The sequence below is a fragment of the Xenopus tropicalis genome, chromosome 8 (genome assembly GCF_000004195.4).
Source record: "Xenopus tropicalis strain Nigerian chromosome 8, UCB_Xtro_10.0, whole genome shotgun sequence".
Taxonomy (NCBI): Eukaryota; Metazoa; Chordata; class Amphibia; order Anura; family Pipidae; genus Xenopus; species Xenopus tropicalis.
The window spans coordinates 50,424,268-50,449,008 of record NC_030684.2 but is presented as its reverse complement, the minus strand read 5'-3'; the positions used below and the strand labels follow the sequence as shown (position 1 = coordinate 50,449,008).

At 38.2% G+C, this 24,741-nt stretch overlaps 2 protein-coding genes across 4 annotated transcripts in view; one reads left to right on the top strand and one right to left on the bottom strand.

The window, feature by feature from the left end:
• gab3 (GRB2 associated binding protein 3) overlaps window positions 1–24,741 on the bottom strand; it is a 206,281-nt gene that overhangs the window by 121,572 nt on the left and 59,968 nt on the right. Inside the window, exons 1-2 of one of the 3 annotated variants that reach the window (XM_031891914.1) lie at window positions 19,780–19,865; window positions 16,663–16,753 (exon numbers count right to left, since the gene is read on the bottom strand). The exons of 1 other annotated variant lie outside the window; for it this stretch is intronic. The gene's annotated coding sequence lies outside the window, so the exon portion shown is untranslated. Of the gene's footprint in view, window positions 1–16,662; window positions 16,754–19,779; window positions 19,866–24,741 lie in introns of those variants that run through there. One more of the 3 variants, XM_018096707.2, reaches the window with a different exon arrangement.
• Window positions 1–24,741, top strand: part of smarca1 (SWI/SNF related, matrix associated, actin dependent regulator of chromatin, subfamily a, member 1) — a 78,683-nt gene that overhangs the window by 13,292 nt on the left and 40,650 nt on the right. The window contains exons 2-11 of the mRNA XM_002931820.5: window positions 2,240–2,326; window positions 7,288–7,454; window positions 9,612–9,712; window positions 12,309–12,409; window positions 12,649–12,828; window positions 13,448–13,603; window positions 15,205–15,336; window positions 22,180–22,248; window positions 22,345–22,454; window positions 23,122–23,348. Coding sequence (XP_002931866.2) covers window positions 2,240–2,326; window positions 7,288–7,454; window positions 9,612–9,712; window positions 12,309–12,409; window positions 12,649–12,828; window positions 13,448–13,603; window positions 15,205–15,336; window positions 22,180–22,248; window positions 22,345–22,454; window positions 23,122–23,348 — 1,330 coding nt within the window. The remainder of the gene's footprint in view (window positions 1–2,239; window positions 2,327–7,287; window positions 7,455–9,611; window positions 9,713–12,308; window positions 12,410–12,648; window positions 12,829–13,447; window positions 13,604–15,204; window positions 15,337–22,179; window positions 22,249–22,344; window positions 22,455–23,121; window positions 23,349–24,741) is intronic.

Sequence of the window (24,741 nt, the reverse complement as noted above, 5' to 3'; positions counted from 1 at the left end):
GGAACAGTAACAGCAAAAAATGAAAGTGTATAAAAGTAATACCAATATAATGTACTGTTGCCCTGCATTGCTACAACTGGTGTGTTTGCCTCAGAAAGACTACTATAGTTTATATAAGTTAGCTGCTGTGTAGCCATGGGGGCAGCCATTCAAAGGAGAAAAGGCACAGGTTACTTAGCAGATAACAGATAAACCCCCATTATATGGGGCTTATCTACTAGTTATCTGCTATGTAACCTGTGCCTTTTCTCCTTTTTTCCAGCTTGAATGGCTGCCCCCATGGCTACACAGCAGCTTATTTATATAGTAGCTTTTCTGTAGCAAAAACACCAGTTTTTTGAAGAGCAACAGCACATTATATTTTAATTACTTTAAAACGCTTTAATTTTTTGATGTTACTGTTCCTTTAAAGCTGTGCAAAAATAAACTTTAAAGAAAGACCACACCAGTGTCTACAGTTATATATATATATATACTGTGTATATATATATATATATATATATATATATATATATATATATACAGTGGTGTGAAAAACTATTTGCCCCCTTCCTGATTTCTTATTCTTTTGCATGTTTGTCACACTTAAATGTTTCTGCTCATCAAAAACCGTTAACTATTAGTCAAAGATAACATAATTGAACACAAAATGAAGTTTTTTAATGAAGGTTTACCTTATTAAGGGAGAAAAAAAACTCCAAATCTACATGGACCCTGTGTGAAAAAGTGATTGCCCCCCTTGTTAAAAAATATCTTAACTGTGGTTTATCACACCTGCGTTCAATTTCTGTAGTCACCCCCAGGCCTGATTACTGCCACACCTGTTTCAATCAAGAAATCAATTAAATAGGAGCTACCTGACACAGAGAAATAGACCAAAAGCACCTCAAAAGCTAGACATCATGCCAAGATCCAAAGAAATTCAGGAACAAATGAGAACAAAAGTAATTGAGATCTATCAGTCTGGTAAAGGTTATAAAGCCATTTCTAAAGCTTTGGGACTCCAGCGAACCACAGTGAGAGCCATTATCCACAAATGACAAAAACATGGAACAGTGGTGAACCTTCCCAGGAGTGGCCGGCCGACCAAAATTACCCCAAGAGCGCAGAGACAACTCATCCGAGAGGCCACAAAAGACCCCAGGACAACATCTAAAAAACTGCAGGCCTCACTTGCCTCAATTAAGGTCAGTGTTCACGAGTCCACCATAAGAAAGAGACTGGGCAAAAACGGCCTGCATGGCAGATTTCCAAGGCGCAAACCACTTTTAAGCAAAAAGAACATTAAGGCTCGTCTCAATTTTGCTAAAAAAACATCTCAATGATTGCCAAGACTTTTGGGAAAATACCTTGTGGACCGACGAGACAAAAGTTTAACTTTTTGGAAGGTGTATGTCCCGTTACATCTGGCGTAAAAGTAACACAGCATTTCAGAAAAAGAACATCATACCAACAGTAAAATATGGTGGTGGTAGTGTGATGGTCTGGGGTTGTTTTGCTGCTTCAGGACCTGGAAGGCTTGCTGTGATAGATGGAACCATGAATACTACTGTCTACCAAAAAATCCTGAAGGAGAATGTCCGGCCATCTGTTCGTCAACTCAAGCTGAAGCGATCTTGGGTGCTGCAGCAGGACAATGACCCAAAACACACCAGCAAATCCACCTCTGAATGGCTGAAGAAAAACAAAATGAAGACTTTGGAGTGGCCTAGTCAAAGTCCTGACCTGAATCCTATTGAGATGTTGTGGCATGACCTTAAAAAGGCGGTTCATGCTAGAAAACCCTCAAATAAAGCTGAATTACAACAATTCTGCAAAGATGAGTGGGCCAAAATTCCTCCAGAGCGCTGTAAAAGACTCGTTGCAAGTTATCGCAAACGCTTGATTGCAGTTATTGCTGCTAAGGGTGGCCCAACCAGTTATTAGGTTCAGGGGGCAATTACTTTTTCACACAGGGCCTTGTAGGTTTGGATTTTTTTTCTCCCTAAATAATAAAAACCCTCATTTAAAAACTGCATTTTGTGTTTACTTGTGTTATCTTTGACTAATAGTTAAATGTGTTTGATGATCAGAAACATTTTGTGTGACAAACATGCAAAAGAATAAGAAATCAGGAAGGGGGCAAATAGTTTTTCACACCACTGTATATATATATATATATATATATATATATATATATATATATATATATCCTATGTAAACATCATGATTAATATGTAGTTCCTTTATTTTGCCCTAGAAAAATGACCCCCCCTTTCTGCTCAAGCTTCCTCCTAAGGCTTCCAGACCAGAGAAGGAAATTGATCCAGAATATGAAGAAAAGATGGTAAGTCTGTTCCCAGGGTGTACTGTGGTTAAATTAGTCCTGTGACATGTACTGTGTATAAATGTTTTGAAAGAAAACAATGGTGGGAAGCAACCAATTTCACTGAGAGGATGTAAAAATGAAACTTATAAAGGGAGTGAATGAGGAAATTATAAGCGCCATTGCCCATAATATCATATTTTGCTGTGCTTGGTCTGTCTGTGTTTCAGGTTTAATAGGATTGCAGTTACCAAATATAATGTGATTACAAGATATAAAATTATCTCAATAGGAAATGTTATTTTGTTCCACTCTTTAGTAAACAGCATGTTCCCATACAGTTTCAGTGCATTTGCTATTTTTTTTTTACATGCAGAATTGAGCAGAGGGTTTGAATCAGGGTCAGAATGATTACACTTTCCTGTTGCTGTATAGTCAGTTCACATTCTTACTAACACATGTGCTGTATATACATAAAAACTATTCTTACATGCCTTGGATCAGTCAACATAGCGTTTAGTGTAACAGCAATGGCAGAAAGAGCAGAGCATGCTGGAAAATCAAAGGGTGTCTAGAGTAAAATCAAAGATCCAATATATTTACAAAAAGATGACTATTGCATTTTATGCATATTAGTGACTTAATTATAGGGATATAGTTTTAAATTGCCTCAGCTGGGAGTGGGGTGTAGTTAACGCTTGAAAGGAAATGCTTCACTCAATGACGAACAAAATACGCAATGAACGCAAAGGTATCAAGCAGGAACTCAAGAGCATGGGGGCCTGGACAGACTCATTAGAAAGAAACTAGACGAAACTTGTGAGTAACCAAAAACAATATAACGCAATAATAGACAAACAATCTAAAGAGATGGAAGAGATGCATAGACAAATAGAAGACCTACAAAATAGAAGTCATAGAAACAATATAAGAGTAAGGGGGATCCCAGAAACCATATCTAAGGAAGACATAATCCTTATGCTTATACAAGTCTTCAACAATATTCTGGAGAGAGACCCAAATGTGCAATACCCATAGAATGGGCCCACAGAGTGTTCAAACCACCAGAGGACCCACAAGATATTCTATGCTGCATCAATTACTTCCCCCTTAAGGATGAAATAATAACCAAAGCCAGGATGGCGAAAAAAAACTCAATTTTGAGAACAACAACTTTATACTATTACAGGATATCTCATTATCTACACTAATTAAAAGAAAACAACTCAAACCCTTGACAGATCAGCTACGAACAAAAGGAATCCAATTCCGATGGGGATTTCCGTTCAGTCTGATAGCAAATAAAGATGGCACCCAAGAGATTTAGAAAGATGGAACCTATGAGACTTTCTACAAAAAATGCATTTGACTGAGTAGATTGGGTATACTTAAAGTCCACATTGCAAGCTTTTGGATTTGGGCCCGTATTAATAGCACGCATAATGGCATTATATAATGCACCCTATGCTAGAATAAAAGTAAATGACATACTATCATCAGCCTTTGAGATATCAAATGTCACTAAACAGGGGTGTCTGCTATCCCCCATCCTCTTCGTATTAGTAATGGAAACATTCATATCTTCCATAAGACAAAATGTTAATATAACAGGCCTTAAACTTGGCACCCAAGAACATAAGGTGGCTGCAAAAACCCCCAAATATCCCTCCCAAACATAATTACAGAATTAAATAAATTCAGCAAACTCTCTAACTTTAAAATAAACTATTCATAATCTGAAATCCTAAACATACCAAAGATACAAGCAGAAAATCTGCAAAGTTCTTTCCCTTTAAAATGGGCAACCTAGACTATAAAGTATTTAGGAATCACTCTACCTACCCACCCGGACAAACTGTATGAAGCAAATCACATACCCCTTCTGAATGAAATTGAGACAATTCTAAATCAATGGCAATCGAAATCAATCCCATGGTTTGGCAGAGTCAATGTCTTAAAAATGATGATTATGCCCAAAATATTGTATTTGTTTCAACTGATACCAGTCAAATCATTATTCGCACAATTCCTATGGGCCAAAAAACATCCAAGGATCAAATATGCATATCTAATATCACAAGAAGCAAATGGAGGCTTGACTTTCCCATGTCCAGAAAAATACTATAGCAACCCACCTACATAGAATATGGTTATGGAAAAGGGAAACAATTTTTAAACTATGGAAAGAGGTAGAACAACAAGAAACAAAATACAAACTGAGTAATATAATGCATTTGAACAACCCCGATTTTCCTCAACAGCTGAAAGCACACCCCACAATAGGGGCCACACTGTCAGTCTGGAACCAGCTATAACAGAGACAAAATATCTCACCATTCCCATCTCCAGAACTAGACTTAATGAATAATCCCGACTTTCCACCCAGTTGCGAGAAAGGTCAATTAGATAGGTGGGCCACGTTAAGGGATATACCCACCAAATTACATAATTTTATTAAGAACGGAAAAATGATACCACTAAGTACAATACATAAATGGTGGGGGCATCACCCCAAAAACCAGTGGAACCATATACAAGTATCCAACTACATAAATACAATAGGGCTGAAAACAGTTTCCAGACCCATAACAAGCTGGGAAACAATATTACAACAACAAAAATTATCACACCCAATAGCACAGTTCTATAAAAAAATAATAAAAGAGGACCAAAAGGAAAACAATGCACTGTATGGTCCAATGGGAAAGAGAATTAAGCATAAACATACGGAGTGAAACCTGGAATAAAATAATGATAACTGCACATAAGGGTGCTAGATCCAAGGCAAACTTTAAGCTAATAACCAGATGGTATAGAACACCCCAATTACTACATAAGATTTCTAACAATGTACCACAGGTATGCTGGAGATGCAATAATGTTGAGGGGTCCTACAGCCATATTTGGTACAAATGTGACAGAATCAAAAAAATACTGGAGAGAAATATTTGAGGTAATAGAAAAATTAAAACCAAAAACTTATTTTAACTGTATAGAGATGGTCCTTTTCAACCTAGACAAGAAAAAACAAAAAATAATAACAGATAAATTAATCATACATTTACTACAGGCAGCAAGACTTGTAATACCCACGTTCTGGAGAAATCCAGAAACACCACAAAAGATAGAATGGATAAAAGGAATTGAGAACATAAAGAAAATGGAAGAACTGACAGCTATAAAATACGGGAGAAAGAAAAATTATGAAAAAATATGGTCCGATCTGGCACAAGAACTATAAATAAATCTTAAACAATAACAATGGGTACATACAACAAAACAAAAACTGAGTCAATAAAATGTATGTACTACCACCTGCTTCCCTTCCCCTCAACCTAGCAGTCTCTTAAGGTACAAAGTAACACCACTCAAATACAAACTAAAGGTGATATGAATGCATTGAACCATGTACAAGATACTGTTATAAGAGCTGATATACTTCCTGTTGATGCTTACTGGTTATCTGTACCCTCTGTACCCTTTTATACCTTGAAAACGAAAAATGAAAAAAAATGCATCAGCTTGTATGACTTATTGACTGACAACAAGATCTTAGCAGAGATTTCACAAAAGGTACTGTTGGCAGAGGTACCTATGTGCGACACAGCTACATGCCCAGCTTTAATCAGATAGCCAGTAGGTAATAATACTAAAGTTATGCCCAGCTTTACACAAGCTTACGGTTATAAAGCTAGTCATATGCAGGCAATCAGAAGGTAATAATGTTATATTCCTAGCTTTACGCTCATGTTTACAGTCATAGCTAGTATATAATAATGGCATAACTACCTTTAACTGGCAACTATGATATAATAATGCCACTGCTGTATGCTTGTCGTTACACAGGCATGAAGTAGGTTATAATGCTACAGGTATATGCCCAGCTTTACACAGCAGGCATTAGGTAATAATTTTATCCTTTAATTATAATACACCAGCATAATAAGCAGCACTTTACACATCCCTACATCACTGCTGCTTTGAATTTTAGGAAAATTAAAAATTAGCTTCATCTCTTGGAAACAAGGAACTTTATAAATATGTTACTCTTCAGTATTCCCCTCTTGGCCATCTACCTATCATGCAAGAGTCAGCTACTGACTGACTCTTAAAAATAAAATATAAAAATACCAATACTAGTAAAATGCATTGGTCAATACAATAATAAAATAAAAGATAGATACATGGTATAGCTACATTCAAGTTTAAGCTTTTAAGTTTGAGTGTTAAAGGTAACAGAGGCCCTGCTACATTAAGTTTACAATCAATATGAGTGGCTAACATACACCAACAGGAGGAGAATAAGTGCTGCAGTTTAGGGTTGTTGTCACTGTATCTTAAGTGCTTGTACTGAGTCACATATTGTGCAAGAGCTCCAAGAGGGAGTCTTTAGAGCGACTCTCTGGAGGAATTCAGGGATGACATTCCAGATGTAAAGAGCAGCAAGATAGAAGGGATAAATTTGTGAAACAGCAGTGGATGTGGGTGGTAAGACCAGACAGTGGCTCTGAGAGGTACAGAGGGGTCGGCCAGCAATGTTTGGAATGTATTTTCGCAATAGTTTCCCTTTAATTGTACAGATGGTTTCCAATTGTCGTGCATAGTTTAATCCAATCATGATGTTTATTTTATTATAAGCATTGGTAGTTGTCTATATATTCCTTCCTTTTCCAGCATTATTTTAATGCATTGAATGCATTCAAAAATCAGTAAAATCGCATCTCAACTACATTAAACTTGTGACCCTTAGAGAATAATAGTTGTACTTATTAAAGTGTCTGCTGCCATCTTGTGGATTATTTAGAGCCATACAAATCTAGTAAGAACATTACTTGGGAGGAATTGCTGTAAGTTGTATGGGGAATGTCAAGAAGTATTTAAATAAGTGGCTATAAAGACATAAGTCTTGATTTTCAGACTAGTTAAAAGTGCATGTTACAGAACATATTGCTAGAACCTCGTTTTTTTCTTTCTTTCTTTAGAAAACAGATCGCTCCAAAAGATTTGAATTCCTCCTAAAACAAACAGAGCTATTTGCACATTTTATTCAGCCTGCAGCTCAGAAGTCCCCAACATCTCCCCTGAAAGTGAAATTAGGACGCCCAAAGATAAAGAAAGATGAAAAACAGAATTTGTTATCTGCTGGCGAGTATGTTTCTGAACATAATGGGGTTGATTCACTAAAGTGCGATAAATTTTATTGCAAGTTTTTTGCGTTAAAATAGACGCGAAAATTAGCGCGCGATTCACTACAGTATTACCGCGTGCATTAAGCCGCGTATTGCATACGTTATTTTTCGCGCAACCGCATGCATTAGTTTTAACGCATGCGTTAAATAGTGTGCTGAAAAGAATACTAACGCATGATTCACAATCACATAGGCGCGCTAAATATCGCATTAAAATATCGCATTAGTCTGTGCGAAAAATAACACCTACTTGAGGCAGGCGATAATTATAGAAAAGTACAGTAAATGAGCTTTTGGCAATAAAATATGGACTTTGCAGTGCTATTTATTCAAGTATGTGTTGGCCCTAGAGTGACGCAGCCTCCAGTTTGCAGGGAAATGGTCATTTTTAATACAGTAATTTTACGAAAGTATTGGCATGTATGGCTAACATGGCGTGCGTTTATTCGCGCGACTATTTATATGCGGCTACAATTGATGAAATGTTTCGCCAGGCATGGATTTGCGGCAAATTTTTGGACTTGCGGCAAATTTTTCCACTGCAAATTTTTTCATGCGTTTCGCAAAACAATCCGCCAATGGCAAAAGGCATGAAAAATTTGCCGCGGAAAAATTCACTGCACGTCAAAAAATTTGCCACGAATCCATGCCTGCCGAAACATTTCATCAATTGTAGCCGCATATTAATAGTCGCGAGAAACAATTTTTTTTGGCCGCACGACATTGCGAATTTTTCGCTAAAGATAAACGGAACAGATTCGCTCATCACTAGCAGTTACTATTTATAAGCAGCTACTAATTATATGCTACCATTTATATGCTACCATATATATGTGCCGACAATTCATATGCGGCTACTATCTATTTGCGACAACTATACGCGGGCGTTAATTAGCGCATGTACCGGCAAATATTGAATGAAAATAGTCTTTGCGAGTTAAATAACGCATGCAATATCGTGCGTAAATTAGCGCAAGTATGCTTATAGTGAATCGTGCGATACGTCGCAAAAATTTAGACGCGATAAAATTTTTAACGCACGCTATAAATAGCGCACGTTTTATCGCACTTTAGTGAATCAGCCCTAATATCATTTAGTCTGATAATAAGTTGTCTATTCTGTATGTGAAGTTTGCATATACAAATCACACTTAGAACTGTATATTAATGTATTCATACATTTATTTTTATCTAATTGGACTAAACGGCTAGTCTGAATAATATGGTTTTATTCTTTCAGGTATGGGATCTGCTGTTATCTAAAAACCCATTATCCAGAAAGCTCCAAATTATAGAAAGGGCATCTCCCATAGACTCCATTTAAAATAAATAATTAAAAATTTTCCTTGTTCCCTATAATAAATTCCTTGTTTGAAACCACAAATACACACATTTACACTAAAACCATGAATATCTAGTCATTTATAACCCAACCCCCCCCCCGAGAAGCTCTTAAGGTCCCCATACATGGGCCGATAGTAGCTGCCGATATCGGTCCCTTGGACCGATTCGGCAGCTTATCGGCCTGTGTAGGGGCAGAACCGAGGGGCCTGGCCGACCGATATCTGGCCTGCAATTGGCCAGATATCAATCGGCCAGGTTAGAACATTCAGTCAGGTTGGGGACCGCATCAGCTCGTTGATGCAGTCCCTGAACCGACTGCCCCATTGCCGCCCACATAATCCGATCGTTTGGCACCAGGGCCAAAGGTGGGGATATCGGGTGAAGATCTGCTCGCTTGGCGACATCTCCAAGCGAGCGGATCTGCTCGTGTATGGGGACCTTAACACTGCTAAATAAACATTGTTACAATTTGTCTAGGACAGATTACCCCCCCAAAATTTTAGTAAATCTGTCCCCTTATTGTATGGAGATCCAAATTGTGGAAAGACTCCTTATCTGGAAAATGCCAGGTCCCGTGCATTTTGGATAACAGGTCCCACACCTGTACACCACAAAATCATCCAAAAATATGTGTAAATTAATCATTTCATTTTTCATTTTTTTTTTTTTACTATTTTATTGAAATCTCTAGGTCCTAGCTAGCCTGGCTTTCATCTTGATTATTCTGTGCGGCTGTTTTAGAACATGAATGGATTAATGTGTTTTGTCTGCAGCTATCGACACCGACGCACAGAACAAGAAGAAGATGAAGAACTGCTTTCTGAAAGCCGAAAAACATCCAATGTCTGCGTGCGGTTTGAAGAGTCACCATCATGTGAGTTGTATGCCAATGGATAGATGAACCACTCTCCACTAAAGAAATTGTTGACACTATACAATCCATACCAACCAATAAAAGCCCAGGACCTGATGGGTTTAAGCTTACACCTTTCATGGCACAATACTAAAATTCTAGTAACTTTGAGAATGGTTTTCCTGCACAAGCAAAAGAAGCCCATATAGTGGTAATCCCCAAACAAGGTAAAGATCCACAACTATGTGCGAGCTATAGACCTATATCCCTAATAAACATTGACATTTAAATATATGCAAAAGTAATCGCAAACAGGCTGAAAAAACTTATTGCACAACTAGTACACCCCAACCAATCCAGATTTGTCCCAGAAAGAGAAGGGAAAGACAACACATACAAAATCAAATCCCTTATTTACTATGCAAAAAAGAGACAAATCCCTGCAATGATCCTGACGACAGATGCAGAAAATGCATTTGACAGGGTCTCCTGGTCCTTTCTACGCAACACCCTAGCAGGAGTTGGATTAGGAGATAAAACCATAAACAGGATTCTCGCACTATCAAGGCCCCACAGCTCGAATTAGAATCAATGGTTCCCTCTCCCCCAAGTACACATTTGTAATGGAACGAGACAGGGCTTTCCCCTCTCCCCAATCCTGTTCGTGCTAGTAATGGAAGTGCTATTAGCATACATAAGAAACAACACGGACATATCAGGACTAATAATTGGGAAATCAGAATACAAAATAGCAGCATTTGCGGATGATCCATTGCTCTTCATAACCAAACCAATTATATCACTCTCTAACCTGATGCTGCTTCTCTTACAATTTGGCAAGTAATCCAACTTCAAAGTTAACCGCAGTAAGTCAGAAGCAATGAACATCAATCTTCCAAATTCTAGCAAGTCCACACTAGAACAAAGCTTTCCCTTTTACTGGCCCCTAACAAGATTAAATACCTAACCTCTGATCTATAAAAATTGTACCAAGCTAACTTCACCCCCTAATAGAAAAGGTGACTAAGCAGCTAAACACATGGAAAACGCTAGGTTTATCATGGTTTGGGAAAATTCAAGCGATAAAAATGTCCATCATGCCACAAATACTTTACTACTTACAAACCCTACACCTATTACATTACCCAAGACATTTTTTCTCACAACCAAAGCAATATCAACTCAATTTATCTGGGGAAACAAAACCCTCAGACTGAAATACGACATCCTAATCCTCCCCAAAAACAAAGGGGGTCTCTCAGTCCCAGACATTTACCTGTATTAAACCTCGATCCACCTGGTCAGATCGCTCCACTGGATAAGAGATAAGGATAAGAGAAAATGGGTGGAAGTTGAACAAGCACTATATACACTTCCTTTAAGGAACCTACTATGGGCCCAATCCCCCAACATTACCAAAGAGATGCTACTTCATCCAGCAGTGGCTGCAAAAATAGGGATCTGGAATAAACACAGACCAAATGGGAAGCCATCCCCATTACTTTGATGAGTGGTAAAAAGAAATGGGAATTTCCTTAACAGTTAAGGAAAGCATAATGATAAACATCCACAAATCAACAAGGGCCTCTAGAATAAGAGAAATGTTGTACAAAATCACCACCAGGCGGTATTATGTCCCTGAGAGATTGCATAAGTTTTTCCCAACCACCCTGGACAACTGCTGGAGATGCTGCTCAGGGGTGGGATCCTTCAAACATATATGGTTCACATGCCCGGCAATAGTACCATACTGGAATAGTGTAAGTAAATTAATTAACAAGATAACCGGTACCAGCATCACTCCAACTAACACACCTCTTCTACTATTCCACTATGACACTAGGGGGCACATTTACTAATCCACGAATCCGAATGGGAAAAATTCGGATTGGAAACGAACATTTTGCGTTTTTTTCGCCGCCCTTACGACTTTTTGTAAATTGTCGCGCCTTTTTCGTAGTCGTTACGACTTGCGCGAATTGTCGCAACTTTTTCGCAGCCGTTACGATTTGCTCGTATATTGTCGCGACTTTTTCGTATTGAGCGCTCGTAAACGGCGGGCAAACCTTTGCGACTTTGCATGATTTTGGAAGCCTCCCATAGGATTCAATGGCACTCTGCAGCTCCAACCTGGCCCAAGGAAAGTCATGATACTGAAGCTTGAATGAATCCGAAACTTTCGTACAAAAAGTACGAAAGTTGCAAATCTGAAATACACTGTATACAATGGCATAAATGTTTACCCCCCCCCCCCTTCCCCACCTTCTTGCCTTCTGTACCCTCCCCCCCCTCTTTGTTTAATAAAACCAATAAAGAGAGATTTGGAAAAAAAAGTTAACTTAAAGGTGAACAGCCAATTTGTTATCCACAAGAAAGTACCCTAAAATGTCCTGATTTTTCAGTGCAGGAATATTAATTGCAAAGCTTCTGTCTTTTAACAAATCAAGACTCACTTATAGGTATTCACATAGAAGAACTTATTGTATAGATCATTAGTTTTTTGTTTGTTTTTTTTATTTATTTTGTTATAAACAAGGAGTATGATAGAAAGGAGAGAAGGAAGGAAAAAACGGAAGGGGAAGGATTGTTTGTTTAACTGGATATATTTGTGCTGCAGATATAAAGGGAGGGACTCTCAGAGATTACCAGGTTAGAGGGCTGAACTGGATGATTTCCCTCTATGAGAATGGCATCAATGGCATATTGGCAGATGAGATGGTAAGTAATGCTTTCTACAAACTCGCTGGGCGGGGATTTTTTTTTTTTTTCTCCTGCTGCATTTCTTGCCTTTGTCTGGGTTTAGCTTCACCAGACCGTTTGCCTACCTTTACTGCTACTCAAAACTTTATATATATATATGTGTGCGCGTATACAGTATATTGCATGCACCTTAACTGATCACCATCCAGTCTACATTTTCTTTTGTGTAACCTCCCGCACCTCACTTTTTACCACAGGGTCTGGGAAAGACTCTGCAAACTATTGCCTTGTTGGGCTACCTTAAACATTACAGAAACATTCCTGGTCCTCATATGGTTCTGGTTCCTAAATCTACTCTACACAACTGGATGAATGAATTCAAACGGTGGATTCCATCACTTTGTGCTGTCTGTCTTATTGGTGACAAAAATGCTCGGGTAAGATCCAGTTTATAGACTATCAAATGCACCTACAGGGTGAACTTCATCATTTTCAAATTGAGAAGTTTTCTTTTTCAGGAATCAGATATTTTTTATAATACAATTCTTACTGGAGAATGACTGATTGTAGAATAGGTGTGTATGATCCTAATTTCGTTACTGATTGACAAGAACTGTAATTATTCAGTCCTTAAGGGCAGAACTACCCACAACCCATGTAGTTTGGTAGCAATGGGGTTTTATTACATATTGGGGTATATATGTAATACTATACTTTCAAGTGCAAGTAGACCCTTTTATTTTTTATAAAAGTATTTCTCTGAATATATTTGTCCACCACATAAGTGGACCTTTAAATGTATGGCCAGCTTTATACCTAAATAAACAGGAGTCAAATTTCATTCATTACTCTCTACAAAACTATATGATGTATTCCTCTTTCATCTAAAATAGGACATTTGTGAATACATAGTTTATTTGTAGCTCCTGGAACAACAGATTTAAACTTTTAATGTAGAAAGTAATATTTCCACTTTTTGATGTTATTGGTCCTTTAATAATAAAATAGTAATAAAACAGAATCCAATTTATCCTTGTTCTGATTTGTTTACATTAGGCAGCTTTTATACGCGATGTGATGATGCCAGGAGAGTGGGATGTTTGTGTTACTTCCTATGAAATGGTCATAAAAGAAAAATCTGTATTCAAGAAGTTTAACTGGAGGTACCTCGTGATTGATGAAGCACACAGAATAAAGAATGAAAAATCAAAGGTAAAATTACTTTTACTGTTAATGGCTCTATTGTTTTTAATGCCATATCTTGTTATATACACAGCATTTAAGAAATTATCTAATAAAGCTGGCCATAACCATCTTACTGAATTAGAACATTGGGCAAGGTTTTGTTTGTGTGGCTACATTCTTAAACGGATTCTGTCATGGGAAAACATGTCTTTTTATAAAATGCATCAGTTAAAAGTGCTGCTTCCACAGAATTCTGAACTGAAATCCATTTTTTAAAGGAGCAAACAGATTTTTTATATTTAATTTTTAAATTTGACCTGGTGCTAGACATGTTATTTCCCAGTTAGGGTGACCAGATCACTTGAAAATTCAGGGGCACGTCTAATAACCACATGTTGCAGCTGTGCCCCTGAATTTTCAAGTGATCTCAGAGTTTAAAGCCAGCTTTGCTATTTGCAATGTACAGGTATAAAACAGTAATGTTTATTACCTTATAGTCTTATGATACTATTCCACAGGGTTTAATTACAGTACCCATTACATTCCTGACTGCAGTGGCTGGAGCCAATCTGTTTAATGCAGTTGGATAAAACAACAAATAGCCAAAGACAGAAATCATCAAACAAATCTTGAATCTAAGACAAAGTTAACCTTCTAATACTCATCAAAAATGTGATGTGATGTGAACTGATCTCAGTGCATTTAGCTCTTGTAAATTGTACACTCTCCTTTTAACCACCGGGGTCAAAAATATTCCCTTCAGGGATGCCCTCTTTCTCTCCACTGTTCTTTGCCCTGGCCATTGAGCCCTTGGCTGTACGTACCAGGACAAGAAAGGAGATCAAGGCCCTGTGTATTGGTAGATTAACTGAAAAAATATATATTCTATGGGCAGGAGAACATCCACACCTAAATTGTGAGTGCTCCAGGCACCCACAACTGGAGGAGGTTTCGCTTTGCCAAATCTTAGACTCTATTTCTTGGATTCCCCGCTGCTATATGCCCACTGGTGGCTAAATTAGATAATCCAGCTGTGATTCTAGAGTCTGCTTTTGTGAGCTCCTTAGAAGGCCCTGTCCAAAACTCCCTATCGAGTACCCTTCTGTTATTATGTCTCCACAATCCCTATGAACATGGTTATATAGGCCTTCCAGTAATCCCAGAAGCTGGCACAGGGGACCTGTGAAGTCCATACCCTATTGTGGGATAATAAGTGCCTTCCCAATTTACATTCTTTGCTAGACATTTCTAGGTGGGCACAGCTGGGTATTAAGACTCTAAAAGATATTGTAAATGATGGGGATTGCAAATCCTATGTTATGATAAAAAACCGAAGTTCTTTAGGTACCTGCGACTGTGCCATGCAGAGATAGATATATTCAAATAAAATTTCTGAATAGGGCGAACTTGATCCCATAACAAGTGGTAAAAATATACAACACTGTTTTTGACCAATGTCCAATGAGGCAGGCTCTCTGTTTTACTTTCTTTTCTTGCCTTCCCTCTGATGGTGTTTTTTTAATTTTGTTTGATATCTATGCTTATGCACTCAAATCTTTCTTTTAACATATCTTTTTACAGGTAATTTATATTAATCAACAACTCAATGTATTTCATTCTCTTTCTAGTTATCAGAAATAGTTCGTGAATTTAAGACCACAAATCGGTTACTGCTGACTGGCACTCCCCTCCAGAACAACCTCCATGAGTTGTGGGCATTACTTAATTTCCTTCTTCCTGATGTGTTTAATTCAGCAGAAGTAAGTACTAAACTTTAGGATATGGAATCTTTTTAGTCTGTGCTAAAATTTCCCCCAAAAGAACTTTTTAAATACACAAACTTTTTTTTGTTGAAAAGGTTGAACATTGTATTCACCATTTGTTGCGAGATAATTGCATATGTTGCAGTTATCCTGTCCTGGTTGCAATGCACATAGAGATCATGGTCTAAAAAAATAGGTAAAGTTTCTTTCTGGGTTGTTTCATGGCTGGCTGGTCATCTTGGAAAAGACGAATTGCCTGTTGCTGCTTCAGGTTTGCTGTATGGTCTTTATTTTTGTTTTAGGTAAGAATGCAGGTTTTAATAAATAGATTCTGTTCCCAAAAGTCTCTGTTTTTTATTCCATTTAGCTGAATCAGTTGCACTTGTAACTTGGAGCTACTCATTTTTTTCAGATTATTAACTTTAAACGGTATACTCACAAAATTTTAACATTTCTGCTGTTCCATTTCCAGCACCAAATATTCTAGACATTGCACTTTTTCTTTCAGATTGCCAGGTCTGCTTCTCTCCCTCAAGCAGAAAAACGGGAAGTATCTCTAATCGAGATGCTCTACAGTGAATGGGGATTACAAGTTTAGGGGATGTACTGTAGTCCAAAAATAAGGAATTTTGAAAAAGGGCGTCCCTATGTTATCGGGTCCTGGAAATGGCATAGCAGAAATTTCAGAATTACTGAGATGCTCTACAGTGAATGGGGATTACAAATTTAGGGGATGTACTGTAGTCCAAAAATAAGGAATTTTGAAAAAGGGCGTCCCTATGTTATCGGGTCCTGGAAATGGCATATCAGAAATTTCAGAATTACGTTAGTATCCTTTTAAGGTAGCCATACACAGGACAACCATTATTTACTTGAAATAATTAGTTTGAAAGCTGTATGTTTTTATAAGCTTCTCAGTAGGTGGGTGGTTCAGCTTCTCCTCATTTCCTCTTAAATCTGCTTTTTTGGGCTGTTGGGTCAAAAAAACATAACTGCTATTTCTGCAGTTTTACAATGTATATGATATTGTATGACTGAGAAGGAGATAACTATCCACTCACTGAGAAAGGACAGTACTATTTATTATGGTAACATTATATTTATATATATATATATATATATATATATATATATATATATTTATGCAGATGGTCAGGTTCTATAGTAAAAATTGACCATGTTTTAGCAGCTTTAGTTAGCAGTAATTTAGTACTTCTCTGTGTCAGTACAGAATATATGTACAGGTATGGGACCCATTATCCAGAATGCTCGGGACCTGGGGTTTTCCGGATAAGGGGTCTTTCTGTAGTTTGGATCTCCTACCTTAAGTCTGCAAATGGGGGCGTGACTTGCCGTGCTAGAAAATGGCCGCTTAGCTCAGGAGCTCTACACAGCTAGTTCTCGGGCCGCCGACCTATTAACAAAAAAAGATGGGGAAATCAGCCGAAAGCAGAGGGGAGGCTTCAGGCACCCCATTAAGCAAAAAAGCGCTAGCTAAAAATTATATTGCGCCGCTATTTTAAGGAATAAAAACGGCCACGTGCCTTCCAAAGTGGCCGCCAGTCGGTGAAGCGCAAGGAGAGGAAAGAGACCCGATACAGCCTGATACACCAGACGCTGAAAGTGAAAGGGAGAAAGAGACAGATATGTGGACTTACCTCAGCCACCTGCCATCCAGAGCTGACATCAAGAGCATGCTCCACGATGTCACGTCCACCAGGACTGACCAGCTTGAGACCAACCAAAGTAAGCTTGTACAAAAAGCTACTACTAACTAAAGTCAATACACAAAATAAACACATAAAAGACCTCAAGAGACACAAAGATAGATCTGGAAAACAGAGGGAGGAGAAATAATATCAGAGGGGTCCCTGAAACCAGCAAGTCAGATGAGATACACACTGTGCTATTTCAAATATTTAATAGCCTTCTTAACAGAGACCCAACAGCTGAAATTTCCATTGACAGAGCCCACAGGGTCCCAAAACCCAAAGGTGCACCGCTGAATGCACCCAGGGACATACTATGCTGCTTACACTATTTTAAAGAAAAAGAAGACATACTACAGAAAGCAAGAGAAGCAAACAGTCTAACATATGAAGACTGCAGGATATCACTGTTCCAAGACTTTTCCAGCTTAATCTTAATCCAGAGAAAACAACTAAAACCCCTGACAGACACCTTAAGGGAAAAAGGAATTCAATACAAATGGGGGTCCCATTTAAATCTCATTACTAGGAAAGACGAAATACAACATATGCTGCAATTTCCCTGCGAGACAGAATCCTTCCTCCACAACCTACAACTGGAAAAAATCATATTACCAGGATGGGAAGTCCCAAGCAACCACAGCCTTGAGATAGACACCACACTACAGGGCAAATGGAAAACCCAAACACCTCACTGCACACCACGCACCCCTAGAAACAGGGGACAATGGATCAGAGAACAAGAGAAGCTAATAACAAATGACTGAATCTACAAGATCAGGGAGAGTATTACTCTATGTACTATACTGTACTACAAATAGCACTTAACAGGTTTACATTGTTTAGTTATTAAATGCTCTGAGCATTAGTTTTACTACGTTAAATGTAAACATAAATATCGTAATGAAATGTTATGCAATGTCTGTCTGTTACATCCCTGCCTGCTATCACTAACCCTACTATACCCTACTATACGCTACTCTCCAGCACCCCACATCAATAAGAGTGCATTCTGCTGGCCCAGGACGGCACCCCTAAGTACACACCAAACTTTAAAAAAAAAATCCCACGAGCCATGTGCTAACACTGCAAGCACTAACACTGCAATCACTAACCAGGGCCGCCATCAGGGGGGCACAGGGGGGACGGTTGTCCTGGGCCCGGGCGATCCTCGTTCTTTAAAGGGGGCTCAGCCGTGATACAGTTTTTTTTTAGCTCGGCCCCCTTTAAAGAATTACGGGCCCTGATTGCGCCCCGTGCAGAAAATAGATCTTTTGTAGAATCACAACTCCAACAAATAATAATGGAGAATAACACACCAGGAATTGACCCAGGTATACTCTGGGAAACAACTAAATGTGTTCTGAGAGGACACTTGATCTCATTAGGAGCTAGACATAAAACACAAAAAAGAGCTTACTACTCTATTAGAGGAACTATACCACTTGTAACCACAGCCAAAGTAAAGACTTCATTACCAAAGCCAATCTAACAAAAATAACAACTGAGGAAGCAGAATGGTTAGAATCCCCTTTTACCAGCCAGGAACTATGGGCCACAATAAACTCTCTCAAACAACAAAAACCCAGGCCCAGATGGATATGGAGCATGCGTCTATAAGACCTTCAAAAATACACTTATTACTCCACTATTAGAATACCTCAACTCAATAGGAAAACTTGAAAAATACACCAGGCACAAGAAGTCCATATAACCATCATTCGTAAACCCAATAAAGATCCGCAACAATGCAGCAGCTACAGACCGATCTCGTTGATAAATGTAGATCTCAAGATATATGCCAAACTAATAGCCAACAGAATGAGAAGACTGGTTCCCAAACTAATACACCCAGAACAATGCGACTTTGTCCCCAAAATGAGAAGGAAAAGACAACCCGACAAAAGTAATAGCTCTAATACACCACGCTAAATCTAGGGCATTTCCATTGCTGATTCTAACTACCGATGCAGAAAAAGCCCTCGACTTGGTCTCATGCGACTACTTAAAATATGCTTTAAGAGGATTCGGATTCCAAGAGCCCTTCATCGAAAAAATAATGGCACTGTACAACACACCAACAGCTAAAGTGAGAACAAATGGAATTCTATCTCCACAAATAATAATCCACAATGGCACCAGACAAGGCTGTCCACTCTCACCGATTCTATTATTGTAGTCATGGAAACTCTCTTAAACATCATCAGACTTAACCAAAATGTCTCCGGATTAACAATAGGGAAAACTGAACACAAAACAGCTGCCTTTGCGGACGATCTGCTACTATTTATAACACGACCTACCATATCATTACCCAATCTGATGAAAATCTTTAATGCCTTCAGCAACTTCTCAAACTTCAAAATAAACTTCAGCAAATCTGAAGCTCTAAACATAAATCTCCCCAACACAACAAAACAACAACTAACTACATCTTTTCCATTTGAATGGACAGATAAACCAATTAAATTCCTAGGAGTCCTCATCCAAGCTATACAAAGACAATATAGAACCTCTACTAACAAGCATCCCGGCTCTACCTAACAAGTGGAAGAAACTATGCCTGTCCTGGCTAGGAAGAATACAAGCAATTAAGATGACAGCAATTCCAAAAATACTATATGTCCTTCAAACCCTCCTGATTGACATACCACAACCTTCTTTAAAAAACTGAAAACAAACCTTTCGAACTTTATTTGGTCAAACAAAAACCCAAGAATAACATACTCACTTCTTACGCTATCCAAACCCAAAGGGGGCCTCTCTTTACCAGATACTCGCCTGTACTATAAAGCGATACATCCTCCAATGGAATCTGAAAGAAGACACAAATCTATGGTTGGAAGCAGAACAAGCAGAAACTAAAATCCCACTAATAAACTTACTCTGGACACGAACATCAAAGTTACCAAAAGATATCATGACCCACCCAACCATCGCAGCAACGCTAAAAGTGTGGTATAACAGTTATGAGAAACACAATTTATCAAGCCCTTCTTTCACTCTCCAGCCTCTTGTTTTTAAATAGCAAGTTCCCACCAAGCTTGGAACAGAAAATGTTCCATAGATGGAACATACTGTACACCAAAACAGACCCACATTGATAAAAGACTTTATCAAAAACAGAATTATTCCTTCCAAAAATAATGGGGCAAACACCCGAGAGACCAACTTCACCACTACATAGAAGCTAATCAATTAAAAGATACCAACAAACAAAATACAGGGTGGGAAAACTTAATTAGCCCAAACCAAACTCAAGAGACCACTGTCAGAACTATACAAACAACTCCTTAGCACCCAAGGTAACATGAAAAAATTACACCAATCCAGTTGGGAGAAAGTATTAAATATAAAAATACCAACAGAGTAATGGAAAAACATCTACAGCTCAACCTACAAATCATTTACAGCATCTAAAACACAAGAATTCACATATAAATTAATAACACGATGGTACTACACTCCAACCAGGCTGAAACAAATGTTCCCCACAGCCCACAACCGATGCTGGAGATGCCTCAACCATCAAGGCACTTATAGCCACCTATGGTACCATTGCGATGCATTAAAAAATACTGGAAGGAATTAACCGTAATAACTGAAAAGGTCACCCAAGAAAACCTAGCTTCTGACTTCTTACCCAAACTCATATTACACTATGACACACAAAACTTAACTACACTCAAAAACCAACTGCTTCTATTCATGCTACAAGAAGCAAAAGCTATTATACCAAAAAAATGGAAAGACAAAACTCCCCCTACTATACAGGAATGGACCTCCCTCTTAGAAGAAACAAGACAAATGGAAGAAATAACAGCGATAATACACGGGAAAAGCACAAAGTACTGGGAAACATGGTCCCCTTGGATAAACTTCCTCAGACTCCGAAATAGATAACGACATATATGCAGACCGGAATACACACGATAAATCCCAAAGGTAACTACTACCAACAAGTGAAAAGCTCACTTATGCTTTACCTACTAGGTTTTTGGTTTCCTTATCTTTTCCTCATAAAAAATGCTCTCTCCAGATAGAGAAACCATACAGCTCTCCTTACATATGTTTGCAATATTGTTTAAAACTAAGATGTGTTTAAAGCGGACCTGTCACCCTAAGAAATAAGTCCAAATTATTTTCTATATTGTTAGTTGAGCAAAATAAACTTTACTTACTCTATGTAAATAATATAAACCTTGTTTCCTTCCGTCTTGGAATTACTCAATCAAAGCAAGCAGGCAGGCACCATTTTGTGGACACTGTTATTAAGGCAAGCTTTGTATCATGCCAAAATCTTGTTTATGTGCCAGAATGGGGGACCAGATGCCCATGTCCATGCTCTGGCTACACAATTAGAGGGTGAGGAGGGAGGGGAGAAGTGAGATGTGCAGTGACATCTAGGAAGTGCTGAATGGAAAGCTAAAGTTATTGTCTGCCCCGCCTCTATGACTAAGGCATAGAGGTGGGGCAAGCAATATATGATTGACAGCTGTGATTTTTAAATGCCTTTATAATGGGTTTGAATGTGTTAATATAAAAATGAATTTGGGTTTCATGTTTAATTTGAACAGGACTTTTATTATACAGATTTTCATGTCTGGGTGACAGGTCCACTTTAACTGTGAAAAAGTACTTTTGCTCTAAAAATTATGCATACCCCTACCGCACCCTTTCTCCTTTTCTGTACCCCCCTCCAAAAAAATAAAAGTTATAAAGATTTTGAGAAAAAAAAAAAAAGTCTGCTAATAAAATTATTTAAATAGTAATTAACCCAATAGGAATGTTTTGGCTCAAATAAGGATTAATTATATCTTAGTTGGGAGCAAGTACAAGGTACTGTTTTATTATTACAGAGAAAAAGGGAATCATTTTTAAATATGTGAATTATTTGATTAAAATGGAGTCTCTGGGAGATGGCCTTTTCGTAATTCCGAACTTTATGGATAATGGCTTTCTGGATAAGGGGTCCGATACCTGTATTATTATTGATTTATATATCTGTGGTCTTTCTTGTTCTCAATGTTTTTTAATGAATACATATAAAACTACACAGTTCTTCTGCATCATTTTAATTACTCTTTATTAATATTCTTTAGATTGACCAAAAGTGTTTTGTCCTTAACAGGATTTTGACTCTTGGTTTGATACAAACAATTGCCTTGGTGACCAAAAGCTTGTTGAAAGGCTTCATGCTGTAAGTAGCAGCCACTTTATTTTTTTGAATGGTTTGGTTCATTGTTGTGGTTTAACAAAATATGTTTGTGGTGATGTCTTTTTACTTTTTAACCAGGTTTTAAAGCCATTTCTTTTAAGGCGCATAAAAGCTGAAGTTGAAAAAAGTCTCCCACCTAAAAAGGAAGTCAAAATTTACTTGGGACTTGGTAAAATGCAGAGAGAATGGTAAGGTTAATTTAAAAGTCATAGTGATAAGTTGTAAGTAGTGATAAGTCTAAATGATGTACTACTATATTCCATTGAGGTTGGGGGTATATTATAGTAATCATTTATAGATTTGGAATACAATTTAGTTTAACTTGACTTAATAAAATGTGATCATATTCAAGTTATTGCTAGTACAGTCGAGCAAGCATTCTGCTTACTTGAGGGGTCCATAGAAATCAGTACAATCTGAAAATTCAAGGGAGCACTTAACAGACCTTACCAAGCAAACAAAGTAATAACACAGGCAATGGCATGCATCATCATATAACATACATTTCAAATTCAGGACTGGTAGATGGGTTAAGCTGTTGGCACACAGGGTAACTTGGCTTCCACAGTGTGTTTACATCTGTGTTCCCAAACAATACCCACTTGAGAGCATTAGCATCCAACACTGGTAGCATATTTCTCATTTAGAGGAATGGGAAGTGGCTGCTGGTGGGCAGGTGTGTGCTGATCACCAATGTGATCAAAAGCCCCTGGGTAGCTATCCTACATTAATAACACCTCTGAATGCAGTTAAGGACACTGTTAGCATCTTTTGAAACACCCATGGCACACAGATGAAAATATGCCAAATATTATTTGCTTGAATATTGATTAATGTATCACGTCATTTCTTTAGGTATACAAAAATTTTAATGAAGGATATAGATATTCTAAACTCTGCTGGTAAGATGGATAAGATGAGGCTACTCAACATCCTGATGCAACTGCGCAAATGTTGCAACCATCCATATTTATTTGACGGTGCTGAGCCAGGGCCACCTTACACCACAGACACACATCTTGTGTACAATAGCGGGAAAATGGTAGTTTTGGACAAGTTGCTACCAAAGTTTAAAGAACAAGGTAACAATACTATAAAGTAAACTTTTTTGGGGGGATGAATACGCCTTGTTTTTTTATTGGCTATGAGAAAAAGTTTTCCTGAAAAAAATGTAGCTTTTGTGGTTACTTTGATTTTCATATATATTTCCTTTATTTGGTTTACATCTTTTCCCTTGCTCCAAACTGCACTCCAGAGCACAAGCAGTGACCACTGTAGTTCCCACTTAGTGATCCCTTCTTGTTTGATGTTTCTCAGCATATGCTTAGTGCCTGCAGGGCAACCATGGGTAAGAAGTCTTTGTGTGCTTAGTCCAGATCAATGCACCAATATGGCTAAAGTACCATAGTTATGGCAAGTCTTTAGTTCACCTTTAACTACTTTAATTTGTCATTCATGTATTAAAGAAAAATAAGGGCTTTCTGAGACTTATAAAAAACCCATAAGTCAATGATCTTGGTGATGAATGATTTTGAAAGGGAACTCCACTCAAACACAACTTTTAAAGAAGTATACATAATTTCAAGCAAATATGCAATACACATCAATTAAAAAAATGTAGCCTTTCCATGATTTTAAATGTAATAATATGGTTTGGAACAAATACCTAAGCCTGGCCTCCAAAACTCCTGATCTGCCTGAAAAATGTAACAGTAGTCAACTGTCCTCAGCCTGCCTGCAACCTGCATTCTCCCAATACCACAATTTCCTGCACACGTGATGTTAATAAGGAAAGGAACATCACAGTGCAATGCATTGTGAGTTATGTAGTTCCTGCATGCTGTCTGTAAGCTGTGGAGAAGTTGCTATAATTTGTAAGATCAACGTTTTAGTCCCTTTTCTGCTGCAAGGATTTCAAATGATGCAGAAAGAGAATAACTGTTTTGCAACTGGATTGCAGCATATACAAATGCTATTTATTCATACTTTCTCTAGTCCGGCCCTACCTGTCAGTGCAGACGCCATGGGGTTAAGTATTCCCTTCCGGAGGCAGGACAGAAGAAGAAAAGAAACTTCTCGGCTCCAACCCCTCTCTATAAGCCGACGCTCCTCCTTTCTCCTTCAGTTTTCTTCTTCTGTCCTGTCAGGAGGTTAGGACAGAGCACTAATTATTATTTATTTATTATTTCTTTTTCTTTTCTTTCTCTACTATTGCTAGACTGTGTTCTTATTCCTCAGACAGGAATTATCAGACACTGGCTTAGGCACACTTCAGTGTTGCAGCCATACTGCCACATCTCAACCAGGGGAGCCCATACAGCTTCACGCCACCCTACAGGGCAGGCCAAGCCAGGCAGCACAGTGGCAGTGGGACAGCAACCATCTCTCAGAGATCGGGCTGTACCCCTACGCACCAAACCCCTCAGCGGTATCATAACCACGCGTTGGAGACAGGCACCACTTCAAGCAGCGCGT